This window comes from Abramis brama (assembly GCF_963993115.1).
Source record: "Abramis brama genome assembly, chromosome: 11".
NCBI classification, from domain to species: Eukaryota; Metazoa; Chordata; class Actinopteri; order Cypriniformes; family Leuciscidae; genus Abramis; species Abramis brama.
Window position 1 is genome coordinate 31,283,526 of NC_139973.1, and position 20,011 is coordinate 31,303,536.

The window sequence follows — 20,011 nt, forward strand, 5'->3', positions numbered from 1 at the left end:
CACTCTTGTCTAAGAGAGCGAGTAAAATCATTTAACCAAGGCTGTGAGGGGCCCTTTCCCTTAGCTTTCCTGGGCTTAAGGGGAGCAACAACGTCTAAAGAAATGGAGCAGGCTTTAGTAAAAACCTCCACCATCTCTTCAGTATTTAATTCGTCAAATGGGATGACATTCGTAAGGTTGGCCTGATAGTACTCAGAAAATAAGCTGGCAGTAGAAGGTTGGATAAAACGAGAGTAGTTCAAAGACTTTGAGCGAGTTGAGGTGGGAATAACACAAGCAGATTCAAACACAATTGGCATATGGTCTGAGATAGCAGCATCAACTACTCTCAGATTTGTTACGGGAAAACCATGTGACAACACCAGATCTAAAATGTGACCCAGATTATGAGTAGGGCTAAAGACTGATTGTGACAGGTTAAAAGATTCAATAAGACAAGAAAATTCTTTCACCAAAGGTTTAGATGGACAACAGATATGAATGTTAAAGTCTCCTAGAATCAACAGCCTATCACAACGGGATACAATATTAGAAAGAAACTCAGAGAATTGTTGGATGAAATCTTTGTTAAATTTAGGAGGCCTGTAAATCAATGCACATAATACAGGACTCCCTATGTTAATTCTCATTAACTGTACTTCAAAGCTTGAGTACACATCCGTTTGCAGTTGATTGTTTTTAAAATGATTTTTAAAAACAGTAGCAACACCCCCACCCTGACCGGAAAGTCTTGGGGTGGTAAAAAAGGCACAATCCGGGGGAGAAAGTTCACCAAGAGATGAGAATTCATCGGGTTTCAGCCAGGTTTCAGTCACAAATAGAAAGTCCAGTGAGTTTGTAGTGAAAAAGTCATTTAAAATGAACGATTTATTAGATAATGACCTCGCGTTTATCAAGGCCATCCTCAGTGTCTGAGATTCTGCTATTTCATGATTTGGAGATGAAATCTTGATAGAACAAAGATTTAGCAGGTTTACTGACCGTAACTTTGCGACTGGCTTGGAGGAAGACCGACAGGATGAAATTACTGGAATGACGTCATTTGCCAGAGAAGTGAACTGTGCGTCTTTATAGAAACTGCGCCGGGATCCTCGGTGGACATAACGAGGACGGCGCACAATTTTCAAGTGAGCACAGTAATTATAAATGTCCACAGGCAGACGATATGTTGAGTTTAGTTTATGCAGATCCAGAGATGAGTAGAAGATAGCCATATTTGTATGATAATCCAGAGTCGGAACAGCAGTGTAGAAAAGTACATTAAAACAGCTGTGACATGCCAGAACAGTGAGCAGAAAGGACAGCATCCTCTGAAGCGCCACCATCACCAGGTCTAAGTCCTAACACACGTCAGTGAAGCCGCTGTTGTAATAGATGGCCGGCGAGTAAATCGAGCAATATCCACATCAATACGATCCTCCGGCCGAAAGGCAGTAGCATCCCAGTCCGCAGCAGGACCGTCCGAGCGCAGAGCTGAGTCTATGCGACTCTTCCGCGACAGGCCGATGGTCTGGATGAAGAGTATGCAGGTGGATCGGGAAATCCCGCGATTTACAGCCGATCATCCGGCGGAGACGGCCGATTCAATATTGCACTCACAAGACAAAGTCTTCCACGGCAAGACAATGTTTATGGAGATGAAGTGTTGGCAGGAAGTTCGGGCGAACCCCGCGATTAACAGCTGATCGTCCAGCCGAGAGTAGTCGATCACACTCGCCAAAATCCTTCCTACACCAGCCAGTAAGAGCCAATCCTCATCAGAGGAAATATAATTTTAGCGGACGAAAGGCCTTCAAGTAGACAGGCGCTCCCTTGAATCCAAAATGGATAGCTCAAAATTAAAATATAAGTTCACGCAAGAAAACTGAGCTGGTAGAGCAGCGGCAGTCAGACACGCCAGCGTGCGCTCCAACCGGAAGCCCGGGCCAATGAATGTTTTGCAGAAAAGTGTCAATTGCGTGTCTCACGGTGAATGCGTGAGAGTTGGCAGCTCTGGTTATGTTGGCGCTAGCTTGGTCAACATCAGTGAATGCTGTCTGTCAAATTAATGTAATTCAAACTAACAAAAAAAATGTAATATGAACAAAACGAATATGAACATATTCACTGGTAAAGGTGAAGGGGAGTTGCTTGAAGATGTCATATTTTACCTTTTATAGCCCACTACAGTTGAATCAGATTGAATGCATTAATATTATGAACAGCAGCTACGCTAATTATTTCCCATCTGCTTTTCTGTTGTTATCTCGGGACGCTAGTCCCAAGGTAAATACAGATCGTCAGCTCCAGTTTGTATCCAGCCTCCCATTGAAACTACAGATGCCCCAACACCCGTGCAGAGACGACTTGAAGCCTGTGAAGAGACGACTCGATGCTGGCGATATGTTTATGCCCTAAATTAATACATGATTAACTAACTGTATTTTTCTATGTACATTTCTGAAATGCACTTTCTGTAAAGCTGCTTTGAAACAATATGTATTGTGAAAAGCGCTATACAAATAAATTTGAATTGAATTGAATTGAATATTTATCACTGTGAAGGTAGGGGCGGAGCATAGAGACTATGCCGTTTCTCGGTTGTTACTCTAGAGTAGACCAACTCACTTTCTGGAGGTATACTGCCCCCATCTGGTATGGAATGTGGAGTATGAATTGATTTTTTGGCGGACATTACACAAGGCACCTTTAAGATCATATAGATAAACACTTTGTCCATACCACCCTATCACAATGAACCACTCCATGAAATCAGTTACCACCCTGTCACAGGGTCATTTTGTTACAATTTGATGGAAAGGAAATTATTGTTGAATGATGTTCTTGTTGTGTGGACTAATCAAATAAATGTAAATTTATTTGTATTTTTTTTAAGTGAATTAGTTTTTTTCAGTACAAACAATAAGGCCATTGAAATCTCTAATTCATATTTCAAGATTAAAAAACTAATAATAATAATAAAAAAAAGATTAAATTACAGACTTTCTAATGGTTTTCAAAAAATTGACATTTTACTATTAGGAAAACATTAGATTTTAAAAATATATTTCTTGTTTTACTCTAATGGCATAGGCCTACATATTGTCCGTGACAGGCATGCGCGTAATTTGCACGGGGGTTACGGGGGTCATGACCCCCTCAAAAATCAGATCCAGCTAATATAACCCCCCCAATATTATCACATCATTCAAATTAAAATAAATATGAAATATTCATAATGAATACTTTTGTTCATTTTCTTTATTAATTTCATTTGCCAGCGAGAAAGATAGTATCATATTTTAAATAATCTGTAATGTACCCCCCGCCCACCGCACCGACTACTTGGTATTACCCAAACCGCTTTCTCTACCAAGTTTGTTCACTATTTTGCGCAGTCGCTGGGATGAATGGTTGGAGAAAGCTGACGGTACATGCTAACGGATGGAAAGATGAAAAGGACACTGAAAGGCAGCCAGACAACGATTTTTCATTGTTGGTCGACACCAGCCAAAAAGAGGAAAAATCCTGACCAAACGGAGGTACCCCGGCCCTATTGCTAAGTTAGCTCAGCGTTTCTCAAAGTGTGGGGCGCGGGCGATATATATATATATTGCAGTGTCTTTAATGTATAATGTTAAAGGTATGTGTATGTATGTATGTGTGTGTGTGTATGTGTATATATATATATATATTAGGGCTGTCAATCGATTAAAATTTTTAATCGCGATTAATCGCATGATTGCCATGAGTTAACTCGCGATTAATCGCATTTAATCGCATATTTTTTTATTTGTTCTAAATGTACCTTAAATTAATACTTTTCAAGTTTGTAATACTCTAAATCAACGTGGGCATGGATAAATATGGATGCTCTATGCAAATGTATGTTTATTATTGAAACCATAGTCAATATGAAGACGAGACATGTTTCAAAGGTCATAGATGTTTTTCAAAGAACTTGTTCATGTCTGTTAGACACATGTAGAAAGAACAAATAAATGCCATGTTCCCATTACTTCTCTTTCTTTGCACTGAGCAATTTACTAACACAAACATGTTTAGATTTTTGCATGACAGGGCAGCTCTTCTGAAAATGCTAAATGTACTACATTTAGCATTTATTATTACATTGTAGTTTGTCTCTCTCTGTGCCCATTTTGATGAAGCTAAATTTTCACTAAAACTGTTTTCATTGGTATATTTTACTGTTTCTGTTGTCAAACAACGGAATGATTTTGAAATGGTGACTGAAACGCAACCCATTAACACATAACCAGCTCTCCCTTCCAAGATGTTAAGTTAATCTGCACAAAAATTCTGATAATCGAGCCGTCGTCTGGTGAAATCAAATACACATAAGATAAATACAATATCTGTGCTCTGATTTCGGCTATACTTGTAAAATTAGAGAAGCAACATAATATCTGTGTTAAACTGAATTAAAGCGCTGCTCCGCCGCGCGAGACGCAGAGAGAGAGAGAGCGAGAGGTGCGCGCGCGTGCTGAGAGAGCAGTACCGGCGGTACCGGTAGATTCTCAGAGACTAAATAAGGTTTGGGCGCTTTGTTGAAGGGAAAAAATCGCTAAAGGGGTCTGCAATGTCGCTAAGTTGGCAACACTGTGTATCTCCATTTCTCCAACTAGGGGTTGGGCCACGGGTCAAACAGAAAATACGCGCTGCGTTAATCGCGCGTTAAAGAAATTAGTGCCGTTAATATGATTTTGCATTAACGCGTTATTAACGCGCTAACTTTGACAGCCCTAAATATATATATATTGCAGTGTCTTTACTGTATAATGCTTTTTTTTCCCCAGGTACTTGGCAACTGGAGACTCATTTAGAACTATCGCCTTCAGTTACCGAGTGGGCCATTCTACTGTCGCAGGCATTGTGCCGGATGTGGCCAGTGCAATCTGGGAGGCTCTGGTGGAGGACACCATGCCAGTTCCAAAAAAGGAGGACTGGAGGGCAATAGCTGACCAGTTCTATGCACGCTGGAACTTTCCCAATTGTCTCGGAGCAATCGATGGGAAACATGTCCTCTTGCAAGCGCCAGAGAATTCAGGGTCCTTGTTCTTTAACTATAAGTCAAGCTATTCGCTGGTGCTCCTGGCTGTTGTGGATGCCAACTATCTCTTCCGTGTGGTGGATGTTGGTGGCTATGGCAGGACCAGTGACGGTGGGACACTCCGGAATTCAGCGTTTGGAGAGAGTCTGAGAGATGGTACGCTGGACTTACCACCAGATGCTGCTATCCCTGGAGCAGAGCATCGTGGGCCCCTTCCCTGTGTCTTTGTGGGAGATGAGGCCTTCCCGCTCACTACAAACCTCCTGCGGCCATACCCTGGACATCACATCCCACCAGAGAGAAGGGCATTCAATTACCGCCTCAGCCGTGCTAGGTTGGTAGTTGAGTGTGCCTTTGGCATCCTATCTGCTCGCTGGCGGATGTATCGTCGTGTCATCGCGACAAGTCCGAAGGTTGCTGAGGCATGTGTGCTGGCCACATGCGTGTTGCACAACTTCCTCCGAAAGAAAATGCTGGAAGGTCGGAGATGCACACCCACAGCTGCACCTGCCAATGAAGCACCTTCAGCTCCAGAGGGCCTGAGAGATGCACCAAGGATGGGCTCCAACAATGCAAGCCGTAGAGCCATCCAACTCCAGGACACATACTGCGCCTATTTCAGCCAGGAGGGTGCAGTGCCATGGCAGCCGAGTGCATAGAGGACTCCAAAGGCTCTTTTCAGAACCCACCAAAGGCTCTTTTCAGAACCCACCAAAGGCTCTTTTCAGAACCCACCAAAGGCTCTTTTCAGAACCCACCAAAGGCTCTTTTCAGAGCTACCTACACTTTATGTGAAAAGGGCACATTTCAATTATGTCATGAATGTATAATATTAGTCTGTATTTTATTCCATTGCCTTGTATGACAATCTATTTTATGTTTGCATTTTCAGGTTTTTAATCATGATCTGTGCAGATTTCTGGAGAGAACATACAAATGTCTGCATCTGTTAGTACTGCTGATATGAGGTAAGTAAAAATGGCATATATATGCACATATATATGCACATACATAGACAGCTACACACACACATGCACATATATGTGTGTGTTTATGTATATATATATATATATATATATATATATATATATATATATATATATATATATGTATGTATATTTATACATATACATACATACATGTGTATATATATATATATATATATATATATATATATATCAGTGATGATACACACAATAAAGTGTAGGCCTATGTATTTCAGTGAAAATTGTGTCTAGTACTATATAAATTACAAAGGTTTAATTGGCATCTTTTATTTCAAACGACCCGACCGACCGCGACCCCAATATCATTAAAAATATTTTTGGATGACTCGTAACCGCAGGCACCCGCTCATTTCGGATCAACCCGCGCATCACTGATATATATATATATATATATATATATATATATATATATATATATATATATATATATATATATATGTTTATGTATGTATGTATGCATATATGTATATATATATATATATATATATGTTTATGTATGTATGTATGCATATATATATATATATATATATATATATGCATATATATCATATATGTGTGTATACATGTTTTTTGTGAGAGAAAACACAGCACAAGCATGAGTTCATTTTAATTGGTTTATTTATGCAAGTAGAAATGTGTGTGAATGTGTGAAAAAAAATAATTTTTAATTATTATTATTATTTATCGTATTTATTTTATTTTATTTTATTTTTTTTATTACAGGACGACGTCAGCAGCCTCCAGTTCTGCCTGGTACACAAGTTGGTGGATCTCAAAACGCAGCCTTCCTCTTCTCGTCAGAGGAAGTCTGCGAATGGATGGTAAGAGGCTTTTAAAGAAAATTTCATCTTCATCCTCTGGAGATGTTTGAGGCAGTGGGGGACGTGGCAGTGAAGCCATCTGTGTCAGAGGCTCGATTGCTGATAGCATCTCCCTTTCAAAAGCGGACATGTCATGTCCCTTTCTTTTCCTTCCCTTGTTTGCAACCCTGGTTTCCTCCTGCTCCGTCTGCCTTGCTACCATTGTCTGTCTGCCTGCCTCTGTCTGTCTGCCTCTGTCTGCCTGACTGTCTTCCTCATTCCCTGTCTCATCTCTGCCTGCAGGTGCTTGCTGGGAATTGCTCTGACTGCTTCCCTCGGCCTGGCTGTCCTCTAGATCTGGATTGAGGGATTCTCGGACAGAAGATGAGCTGGGTAAAAAGGATGGAGGCCTCTGGACATTACTAGATGTCTCCCTATCAGTGATAAATGGAGTGAGAAACCCCATCACCGCCATAAATCGCCATGGCTGTGTGACCGAGGACCCTGCTCCACTCCTTCTCATCTCCCTTTCTTTGTTTTTTTCTTTTCTGAACCTGTCTCTCAAAGACTTCCACCTGGTCTTGCATATGTCCTCTGAGATGCAAAAAAGAGAAATAAACAGCCGCCGACGGATCCACAATTCTTTTCGGCAACGCTTGACGTCACCCATTCAAAGTCAATGGAAAGCGTTGACGCTTACGCCCCGTGTGAACGTACCGTTAGTCCACACTTGTATTTTCCCAGTTTCTGAATTTGATGTTATCAGAGGCTATGCAAACACAATTTTTTTTAATCTACTTTTGAGTCTTATTTCATGCAAAGTGGTAATATAATTGTACTTTCATTATCTCTATTTGAAAGTTTTTAATGCTGTTATTTGATGTTAAGTTTTTAAAATGTGATGTTAATAAAATACATTTTAACAGTTAAACTTAAAGATTTTGTTAGTGGATGGTGAGTTTTGGTAATGCCCACCAATATGTGAAATCTGTTCAGAATAAAGGTGCAAGCTGCACTCCAGTGTGCCACCCTGTATTGTGTAATGTATTGAGAGTTGAATTGTGCATAATACATTTGCTGCATGTAGGTGCCAATACAGTGATGCAATTGATTAATCTTTAAGTTCTTTTTTATATATATATATATATATATATATATATATATATATATATATATATATATATATATATATATATAAGATACTGAACACACACAAAAAATCAATTAAGTAGAAGCTGCCACTGCTGGCTAGTGCTTAAACACTTAATTTAACTACTGTGTCATTATGGCATAAATAGTCAAGTGAACAGCTGCATTTACGTTAAGTAGCCTAAATCAGTAAAAGTATCACAATGTATTTCTAAAACAGAAACGGCAAATTAGCATGTTACCTTTTACACAAGAAAATTATTCAATAAATAAATAAATTAATAAATATGCCGCGAGTTTAACCCCCCCCAATGGTAGACCCAAAGTTACGCCCTTGGTAGTCTCGCGTAGCCAGACCTTCAGACTGACGGCTGAAGGTCTGGAATTCATAGCAGCTTTCTTTGGCCAAGGCCCGCCCATAAGGCCGTTTGACCGACATGTCAAACAACCAATTACAGTTCGTTTCGTTCAGCGTCACGTTTCGGGGCGTGGAAATGTCCCCACAACAACAGACCGGCGTGCAACAAGTCAGTCAGCATAGAAAATCAAAGAAGGAGAAGAAAACAAGCAGTAAGTCATTGATCTGTTCGTGCACGTATAACCTCGCATACTTTTGAGAATCCTACGTTTAGCTGATCTTGATAAATGCTCATTGTCACTCATGTAAACACAACAGTTTTTCTTCCGCAATCACACGTCTGCGCTTTGTTTCCCGGCGGACCGAAAATAAACGCGACACTCGCGCCCCCGGAAATCCGATAAAATTCAACCAATCAGATGACGACTTCGACATTCCTGAAGTGTTTCCAGTTAAGTGTACCATATGCATCAGACGTTTAGCCAACGTTCCGTGGGCGTGACGTCTGAGGCTGAGACTACGCCCTTGGTGACAGGGTGGTACAAGAAGACTCCCTTGCCTAAATAAAACGTATAATATTTTTAAGGATGTTGTGCCTGAGGTGGAAAAATATGGGGTTTTTTTTGGATTAACATATCTTTTAAAGTAGTAAGTTTTTAAAAAATAAGTTTATACTTAATGAAAATTTGGAAACTTGCAAAGTGAAAAATGGCACCCGTTTCGTAGAATGACTCAGATGTCTGTTTATACAGAAGCGCAACAGAATAATGCTTCACGAAAAATAAAGCGCAGATGATGAACGAATGACAAGGAAGCACAAAAAATTTACGTACACTAGGCCTACACAATAGTAATTACAAACAAGAGCTGGTTGTTAGTTGCCAACAGCACAGCAGCTCCAGACACACAATGATTAGCTACTCACGTGTGGAGAGGAATCAAAGCAACATCCGCGTCTGTTTTCAGGCCTTCACTCTTCACTCTCTCCAACGCTGGACAGCTTTTGTAATATTAACACGGGTCCTAAAGCTCATGCCTAGACATAACCCTTTATTTTCCAGTAATTTCTTCTGAGCTTTTCTCTTTTGTATTGTGTCTCATCTCTATTTCTGCAGTCTTTCTTCAGTTCAAATCTCCCTCTAGATCGTTCTCTCTCCTCCACTGGCATACGCCCCCTAATGCTGATTGGCTGGCATTTGTTGTTGGTGTCAGACTGACTAACATCCAAACAGCATATTTTCAAAAAACTACTGATTCCACCTTTAAGAGGTAGTTATACTATAAGAATATCCTGTAAGTTTCAAAACTAAAAACTTCCTTGTTGGCTAGAAAATGACATGATCTCAAAAGTGGTGACTTATGACGTCATAGGGCAGCGAAAGACCGCCTTTGCAGAAGAATATCAACGCCTGCGTCTACATCACGCGTCGCTGGCACCGCCCACTGGAGCGTTAGTGAATTGTAACATGAGAACGAGTAAAGATCGAGACAGGATCAATACCATTACTTTCCAAATGATCCTATCAACAATGTGAATGTCTCAGCAGTACATTATTTGTTTGTATTCAGTGCATTTCACTGTGGACTATTTGGTAGTCGCAATTTTGATGCAGGCTTTGCAAACAGACTTTTATGATATGGATCTGCCAGCAATGCCACAAACATGTAAGTAACCATGTTTATTCTAATGCCTGATCTGTGGTCAGTGATTTCTGATGTGTAATTATTCAAGTTCAGATAGATTATCTTTCTCTCAAAATCGTTCAGCTACCCTCACAATTGTTTTTGCAAAGAAGAATGGAAAAATATTCCCAAGTCAAGATATGCCAAGCTGATAAGACACATCAAAACAGAAATATTCCTGTAATAAAATCAAAGGTTGCTTCAACTATTCAACAAGTATTAGTTCAGGGGTTTGCACAATTATGCAGTTAATCATTCCAGGTTTTTTATTTTATTTTATTGAGTGAAAAGGTAGACTTTTTAAACCTACTGTAATTGCAATTAAGACAATGTTTTTTTGTTTTTTTTGTCACCAAAATTATGTCAACATAAAGGCAAAAACACAGGGGGAATTCATTAAAGCATATTGTAATTTAATGCATTTCTTTGTCAGTGCCATACATAACTTTTTCCTGGCTCCAGAGACTCCTCTCAGCCTGGGTGTTAGATATTCCTCTGATCTCAGGAGAAAAAGCAAGAAGTGCTTTAAAATTAAACCAGACCACAGGATCTCTGACTTTGCCCAGTTGGATGTGCATTCTGCAGAGAATACTGTGATGCAGTTAAGACAGCTGTAGGAGATTGAAAGCTGTTATCTCAGTTTCATTAATGAAGCTCTCAGTTTCAGTAATGTCTTCAGGTGCATTTGAGCAGATCAGACATGCCGTGGGTGTGAGTCGACTGTAATTGTTTCCAGCACAATGCAGAGAACACTAATGAGCCATGTTGGCTTTCACTGCCCTTAAGCTGCTATCTATTGTCAGTGATCATTGTTACACTGTCGAAGGTTAGCAAAGCCTGACCTACGCCATGCAAAAGACTACAGTTCTGTCATACTGTCGGACTATAAATGTAAGAATGAAATGGTCTCTTCTTTACTCAATTGTCGCATTTTAGCGATGCTAACCCCACTTCTAAATGACTAGTATTAAAACATTCCTTTATAGGGTTAAAAGTGGGCTTTAGAACAATAACCCAGGGTTATGTGCAGTGTAAAAAAGGCCCTTGTGAAACGTTCCTTTACCTTTTGGGCTTTAGAACAGCAGTAAGCCGGGGGTTTTATTGAAGAACAGCATTAAAAGCCAATTGAGAAGAATACCAAGTGAAATGAAGATATACAATAAGGGAAGGATGAATGTTAAACATAATAAAAAAAAGAGTACATAACAGAGTAATGCTTCACTTCTGGATATAATAAATACCACCTAAGCAGTATTTTTGTTGAAATATTGTCTATAGCATTAGAAAAGTTTTTCCACAGGTGTGTTTGATCTTCAAACGTACTGGTATTATATAACAAATCTCTCAGTGCTAAAGATAGAAATCTACAGTATTAGTTTACAGAGCTGGACATAAATGAGGGATTGTGAAGCAATAACATCAGGATGATGGCTAAACCACAGCTCTGATCCACTGTAGTCTTGCACTTCACCCCTGCACGCTCACACAGACATGTGCTTTCACCACACAAACACATTGTTCACATACACAGTGATAAATCACTGAAAGACCTAATCACTCTCTCATTATACTATGTTGTAATGTAGGCTATATGCATTTACCAGGAAAATTACTGCAATGACAGATGTGACCGCTCACAGATAACATGTTTACATAAAAGGCGAGAACATTCAGTAAATTCATTTAGTCTGCTATTTATCAATGGTCATGTCTGCTCTTTGCTCTGGTGTAATAAATATAATCTGTGAGAAACATTAACATTGAGTCACCATCTGACACATGGAAAATGTAATCGTAAATAAAGCATTCTCTTGCTTGAAATATCTGTACAGCATTTCCCCTGTTTAATGTGCTCTTTTGTGGTAAAGGTAAAAATCCAGATTATTATTATTATTTTTTTTTAAATCCAGTTTCAGATTTTGGCATAACCCCCAGAAGGAACCCTGTTTGTTTCTGTGTCTCTGCCCTGATAGACCTAAACCATGGGCCTTGATTTTTACCCTCGAGTTACATACCAACCAGACATCAACAAATCTGAACAACAATAACTTTCAAAAGCCCCGTAAGCTTTTCGGCTTACAAGACTAAATAAATATGGTATTTTCTTGGTTATTCCCCTTGATCGTAAAACATTTTCCACCAGCACAGTATTTTCTGACCAGTGTGCCAGGTGAGTTTACATATGAATTATGATACATAGTCATACGGCACTGGGAGAATCTTTTTTGTATCACTTTCCAATTTTCAAAACAGATGGAAGGATGGAAACCTCACTATTTTGTGTTGCTCAGTTGTAGATTCTGCTTTGACATCAAGCAAAAACTGACAAAGTAATTGGTATTTTGTAAAAAAAAAAAAAATCTTATTTACTCAATACTAACTATTTGTTTATTTAACTTTTGCATAAAAACATGTCCTGCTGGTCTCAGTGTTAGCATGGCTGTGAATTACCACAGTGATAATATTTGGAACACCACTCTTCTCATTTAATATTTAAAATGCATTTTTTTTGTCTGGTTTAAAAAATTAAGAACATGCTATAAGAATTCTGAAAACCTCTTTTGACTAACTGAATCCAGGAGTCTATTGTCCTCTATTCATTAGTAGTTTGTAAAGGAGGTTTATATTGCCCTCAGCCTCAGATGTTGTGGCCTTTGTATGAATTGAATTATGAAATCATTATGTCTGCAAATCTGAGTCCATTCATTTTGCAGTTAAATGAGTCATGTTTTCTATATTCAACTGATATCCTTTTTTTGTACATGCTTACACAAGTCTGTTTGTCCGTTCAAGCGTGTCAGAGTCATAATGTCTGTCACCTCATTGAAGTTTTATTCAAGATGTATTTTATATTCAATGTGCATTAATTCCACTCTCTATTATTCTATTATACACTCTCTTATATGATTTGCTTCCTCTCACGCAATTGCATCTTCCCACTCACTTGATTTAAAAAAAAATAATTACACATCATATACGGGACATTACGTTGTGTGGTATGTACATTGCCTTAGACTAGAGCAACAGTCTACCAATAGTCTCCAATTCTCACAGCAAATGTTAGGTTCAAGATAGTTTGTAAGGTGGTTTAATAGTAATCGTAATTGACATTGGCCCCGTGTCTGTAGGAACCAGGGTCCTGTTGGCTCATAGGTGCATTCTCATCATGATGATGCTGCCGGCCCTGGTCATTTGATCTGGCCTGGTCCATCCAATAGGAAAGATCAGTCTCAAGTCTCTGGAGATAAATACATGTTGAATGAGAGCGGATATTGCACTGTATGGGAAAAGATTTAGGTTACATTTGGGTTTTGTTTTTTGCGCAGACCCAACAGAGATGGACAGCAAATGAATGAGTACACATTGCAGACCAGACTCACACTCAAAGTGTCACAGTGTGTTCAAAGCACACTAGGTTAATCTGAGACATCACCCTGTTCTCATTATAACTATATTTAGGCTCAGATTCATTTGAAATTTGCTGATAATTACTTGACATCCAGCGGTTATATCAAAAACATATTCAGTGTGAATATTTAATGTACTTCGATTGTCTTCGAAATAAAACGATGAGGCAGACTGCATTTGATAGCGTTATGACAACTGACATAGGCTATATGACATTCATTTGTGTGATTATTGTTTTACTCACTGCCTCATCATAGCCCATGTTCATGAATTGCTGGATCCACTGCTGGACGTCGGGGCGGCTTCGGTCCCACACGTTTCTCTTAGTCCTGTGAAGAGCTGACAGAAACTGTTTAGCCTTGGACTGCGACACTGCGATCTGTGCTTTAGGCCTGGCTTCCAGCTCCTTTGCTGTGTGAAGAGAACAGGAAACCTTCAAGGCCAGAGACATAGGCACGTTCTGATTTTGCTGAGGTAGACATGTTCCTGGGTCAACATATTTTGTTGATCCTGGAACAACATTCCGGTCTGTCCCTACCCCTAAACCTTACCCTAGCCATAAGTTATCTCTAAAATAAGAGAGAAATGATAGGTGAATTACAAGATAGGTAAACTTTCCTTTAAATCTTGATTGGAATGTTGTTCCAGGATCAACAAAAATGCTGATCCAGGAAGATGTTGCTCTTGGTGAAATCAGGTTCTGCGAGCCAGAGTCTTGTTTTACTATTTAAAAAGACCAGAGGGCGTATTTCAAAAACTTTCAATCTTAAGTCTTAAGTTAAGATCTGAAAAGTTAAATTTAGGATTTTTCACAAATTCGTATTACAGAAGCAAATTTTAAATTGATGTAGGATTCTTATCCTATCTTACAAAATATCATCTTATCTGTAGTTAGGAAATCTTAAACCCCTCCATCGAGTTCAGTAATCAACTCTCAGGTCTGTTACCAATGACACACAAAGAGCTGCTGTGAAGTAAAGCGGAAAAACTCTAGAGATTAAAATGAAGAAACAAAATAAGTGGTTGTAACGAATGTATGTTGTTGTGGGAAGGAGGCGGGAACCGGCGAACATTTAACAACTTTAATAATCATAAAATAAATAAACACAAAACGAAAGTGAAGGCAGCAGTCGGCTGTGAGGGCAGGTGTCGCTTACCATCAATCACGCCACCGGCGTTTTGTCGTCGGTGCAGAACATCATTTGGATGTTCACAAAGTCTTTCCACCATCAAACATCGCTGTTCTTCATCTTGTATCATTAGTAAATATGATGTCATTCTCAGACAAGGCTATTATTATGTGATTTTTAAAATTGGCTTTCAAATAATTTTGAAGTTAGGACACCATTGGGGTTGTCCTAAAGTTAAGACAGTTTTTAGGATTTTTCGTGGAGTTAGGACCTTCTGTAATACCCTTTTCCTATCTGTAATTATAAGATTATGCACTTAAAAAAAAGTCATTTTGTAATAGCAAGTACAGTTGAGCTTCCGTTTACCATATATGAGTACTCTATGTATGTTCACTGATCATTGTTTATATATAAATAAAAGCCAAATTAAATCTGTTTATCATATACAGCATTCACGTCTCTTCAGAAACCACTTGATTCATATGGATTTATTTTACAATCTCTTTATGAACGCTTTGAACTATCAGAGTTTTGCGTGAATTGTCTTTCAATTGGGGAATTAGAAATCTCTCAGATTAAATTAAAATATATTCATCTGTGTTTCAAAGATGAACAAAATTAATGACATGAGGGTAAGTGATGACAGAATTTTTGGGTGAACTATCCCTTTAACCCTATAATGCATAAAGGGGATCAAACGGACCCAGCATGCTGTGATTTTTAAAATATTTTATCAATGACAACATTATTTGATTGATATTCCATGAATTCTCCATGTTTCTGACCCTCATCAATGTCATTTTCAGATTTCTTGGTCATAGGATGGGGGTATATATATATATATATTTGTATCACAACCCCAAGGATGCATAAGGCGGTCAAATTTATCCATTTTCATTTCCTATAGAATTTTGATACATTTTTTGTCAAAAATAATATTTATTTTCTTAGGATTATGTGAAAATCTCTTCTCTTTTTTTTTTTTTTGCTCCAAGCCAAGAATTTGCCTCATTTGTGTCTGAATACGTATATCTCACTACTATATAGTAGGTGAAAAGCAGCATGTAAAATGAATAGTACGTCTGAATACACAGTATTCATACCACAGTCAGCAGGCAAATAAATGACCTACTACTTCTGCCATGAGTCATATCCAATGGACACTTTACTATCCATTGACCATGGGAGAGGAGTCGTGAATGGCAGAGAAATTACACAACTCACTCTATAGCTCACATGACAAAGCTAACACAGTGGCAGATGTAGTACATTGTGACTGCATTCATACTACACACATTCATGCTTGATAATATATATATATATATATATATATATATATATATATATATATATATATATATGCGGTTTCAGATGCAGTAGATGAGTAGAGAAAGGTCACAAGGACAGCTGAAGGCGCAAACAAAGGAAGATGTGCAAACTGCCCAAAAGTAATGCATAGAAAGGTACAAATCTAATGTGAAATGGTCTCTATCTGTAAAGATCACTTTCACAGTCTGTGAGAAATGTGGGGAGTGAAGGTTCAGACTTAAATATAATCTACAGAGATTTAAATTAGTTTAGAGTTTAAGAAAAAATGACAACTACAATTTAAAAAAAGAATAAATTATATATTTTGTAATGCATATATAGCCTACAAGGAAAGTGGAAAAATGAACATGTTTGATATATTAAAACATTTGTGTATCATCGATTATTTTTATTATTTTTAATAATAGGACACCTATTTACCTACAAGAAAACCATTAATTCCAATACAGGTCATTTTGACCCCCTTTATGCATTCATGTATTTTTTTATTTTTGTATTTATTTTTATTTATTTTTGGTTCATGCATTCTAAACGAGCAGACCCCAGATCAGTTTAAAAAAGAAACGTGTGTTTTAAGCACAGAGGATGATAACAGCCTAAAGCGACAGCACCCCTGCCCAATTATCTTGCTCTGACGATGACACATAGAGACTCTGACCTGATCTACAGCCCAAAGCTTCCGCACCTCCATGTTATAAATATCAGCGATGCCTTTAGTTTATAATCATCCATGTTATTTTCCCTTGGAACATATCAGCCATCAATCTTTGTCATCATCAGTCAGTTTTGGGGGTCAGAAGCTGATTTATGGACAAGTGTGAATAAATTGATGGAGAAAAAGGCATCAGGAGGGTATCAGGCTATAATTAAAGATTTATGGGAAAGGACTAAACCGTTGGCATGATGGGCAGGGTGGGTGATTAGGTGGAATATGCTGGTAGAATGAGAGAGTTAATAAACCATATATCATTAACCAGTAAAAAGTTAAAAATGGATGCTGATATTATCATACCATCTTGTTTCATGAGGATCCTGTGAAGTCTTCTCTCGGATGAACCACCTAAAAAAGCAAACAGTGTTGTTTAAATATGTTGAAATAGATTGATTTAAATTGTAAATGTAGGCCCGATATTTAATAAGACTGTAAGTAATTCCATAAATGGTGTCATCATATATCTCATACCACAGCTGTCTGTCTCTCTTTACATTCTTTACACCCACCGCAAAGTAACAGTAGAGTTATCTGTAATATCAATATCAGTTGTGTCAGCTTAAAATATATTGACACCATATGGAAATCATAGATGACTGAACCTTACTGCATTCTTTTCAGATTTTCTTTAGAATTATGCTTTAAAACTGTCTCTGTGTCAGAGACCGTAAGTTTTAGAGGAAGTCAACAAACTTTGTGGGATGGTCTCAAATGCTCCCCACTATTCAGGTGAACACACAAATCCTACAAAGAATACAAGTTGTCAAATTAAAGGCCTCAAAATTTTGGGGCATTGCCCACAATGACTAATTCATAATATATATATATATATATATATATATCTTCCGAAGTCCAAGCTTCAGAACAATTAATACATCTGTAAAACAGTGGTGCCCAATCCTGTTCCTGGAAATCTACCTTAAAGCAAAGTTAGCTGGATCTGAATTCTGTGGGTATGTAGATCTCCAGGAACAGGATTGAGCTCCATTGCTGTAAACAACAGGACATTCTAGGCCAAATTCTTCCTATAGGACGCACTGAAATTTAGCATGCATATTCTTGCTCAAGGGTTTACTTTACCTAATATTATCAAACAGACAAAGAAACAAAAATAAAGGGTGAAAAATGAGCCAATCAAAGTTCAACAGACAGTACATTCATTTTTGATTGGCCAATGACTATGAAACTTGGTGTATACATGCAGCATATGATGCTGTGTCTATATAAACAACTGAAACAATCTGAAATCAGAAACACGCCAAATTTCATACATTTGTTGTGCAAGGGGTGCTATATCAAAGATGTGCAACTCTGATTAGATAGTTAAAATGACCAAACAATCAACTATGTCCAGCATTTACAGCATCTGATCTTTCAAATTTTGCACTTTTGGTTCTCCACACGTGCTTGAACCCTGATAATTGCAGCTTGTCGCTATATTAATGTTTATGTTTTCAGATTCCCTTTTTATACAATGTAGAGTTGACATGTTACAAAAGGAATATTTTTCAATTTTGAAAATTTTAATAGAGAATGTATTTTAAATAACATACTGTAAAATTTGTTATTTTATGCTCATTGAAATGTTGTTGTAAAAGTAATTGTAAATATGTTAAAAATGAAATATGTTCAGTTCTAAAATGTAATGCAATTGATCCATATTCTTGCTAAATTAAACAAATGGGGCATGGTTAATCATGCATTGTAAAACGCTGGTGAGTTCAAAGTCTAACATTTTTCATGCCTTTACATTTTGTCACATTTCACAAAACCTGTTTACAATGCTTATAAGTTCACTACACCCTCATTAAAGAAGCCACCTCTGAAATGTGGTGTCTGAAAGCCCAAACGCACTATGGAAAGCCTTAAATGACATACCCGAGGGTGAGCAGACAGACAGGATGCTCATGAGAAGGACGGCTTGCACACCGAGGCTGTGGAGTGACATGCTGTTGTTCTATCAGCTGTGGCTGCACTGTGCGGTGTGGAAGGATACGGTCTCGGGTGAGATGAACGACGAGAGCGCCATCCTGGACGAACAGGCAAACATTCCTACAGGCGACCTGTTAGCTCTTGTGAAGGAATGTCTGCAGGAAGCCAACAGAAAGCCCCCTACCTCTACAAATACCACAGTGTGCATGATGTTTTATTGCGTGTACCGGTTGATTCGAGGTCTCAAGTTTTTAAGTAAACTAAATTTTGGTAACACTTTACAATAAGGTTTATTAGTTAACAATAGTTATGCCTTGGTTAACATGAACTAAGAATGAACAACACTTCTTCAGCATTTATTAATCTTAGATAATATTAATTTCAACATTTACTAATACGTTATTAAAATCAAAGGTTAGTATGTTACTTAATATTACTCAGTACTTAAATATATAATCACACTGTAACAAGGACACCTTAAAATAAAGTGTAACCAAATAAAGTGGGTAACACTTTATTTTACAGTGTCCTTACATGTATGTTACATACTTACCATAATAACAGTACATTATGCATAATTACATGCAACTGACCCTCAAACATATCCTAATCCTACCCTAACCCTATAGTAATGTAGTTAGAATTACTCAGTACTTAAATATATAATTACACTAATGACACCTTAAAATAAAGTGTAACCATAGTGTAACTGAGGATTTTAATGATAAAGTTAGTCTTCTTGCTGTAAGAATGATTAGTAAATGAGCAGTAAACAGTATTATTTATTAATATCTAACAGGAATATTCAGCAATCACCGTTTTCTAAATAGCCCAGTTACAGCAAACCGGCTATTGAATATTTATTTTATGCTGTCAGTCTAGTAATCCTATTTTATGCTCATTTTACTTTCCTGTTTTTTGTTTTTTTTTTGGGGGGGGGGGGGGGTTTACGGGGGGGGGGTACATTTAGGGGCAAAAGCCTCAAGACAATTTGGGAGGGAGACAGATGTTTCTTCAGATGCAATAAACATCATCTTTTTTCTTTCTAACTCAATTTCCTGCCACAGCTTTGAAGTCCCTGCACGCTGTAGGACATCAGGCTTATGGCTATTTCTCAAATGTACCGCAGTAGCTTCCTGGTTATATGTTTATGCGTGGGAACCTGCAAAGCAGAACCAACTCTTGACAGAGTCAGAACCAGAGTTCTCATGTAGCACAATACACCAAATGTTAGCCATTTAATAAAGTTAGTGGAACTCACGGTAGATTTTCATCCTTTATCAAATTATGATGTCTAAGTTGAAATGTCTAAGTTAATGAATCTGATTTTCTGATCTTAATTAGTGCAAAATATACACTACCGGTCAAAAGTTTGGAATAATTCAGATTTTTTTTATATACATACAGTAGCCTATAATAAGAAATGCTGGTAACACTTTTTTTCGATGGTCCA

At 38.0% G+C, this 20,011-nt stretch overlaps 1 protein-coding gene across 1 annotated transcript; it reads right to left on the reverse strand.

The window, feature by feature from the left end:
* Positions 1–10,442: 10,442 nt before the first annotated feature.
* On the reverse strand, positions 10,443–18,766 carry ecrg4b (ECRG4 augurin precursor b). Its single transcript, XM_084129280.1, has 4 exons — positions 18,505–18,766; positions 16,927–16,974; positions 13,700–13,866; positions 10,443–13,285 (listed from the first exon to the last, which is right to left on the reverse strand). Exons 1-4 carry the CDS (start codon positions 18,572–18,574, stop codon positions 13,136–13,138), a joined length of 435 nt encoding a protein of 144 aa, XP_083985406.1. The 5' UTR covers positions 18,575–18,766; the 3' UTR covers positions 10,443–13,135.
* Positions 18,767–20,011: the final 1,245 nt, after the last annotated feature.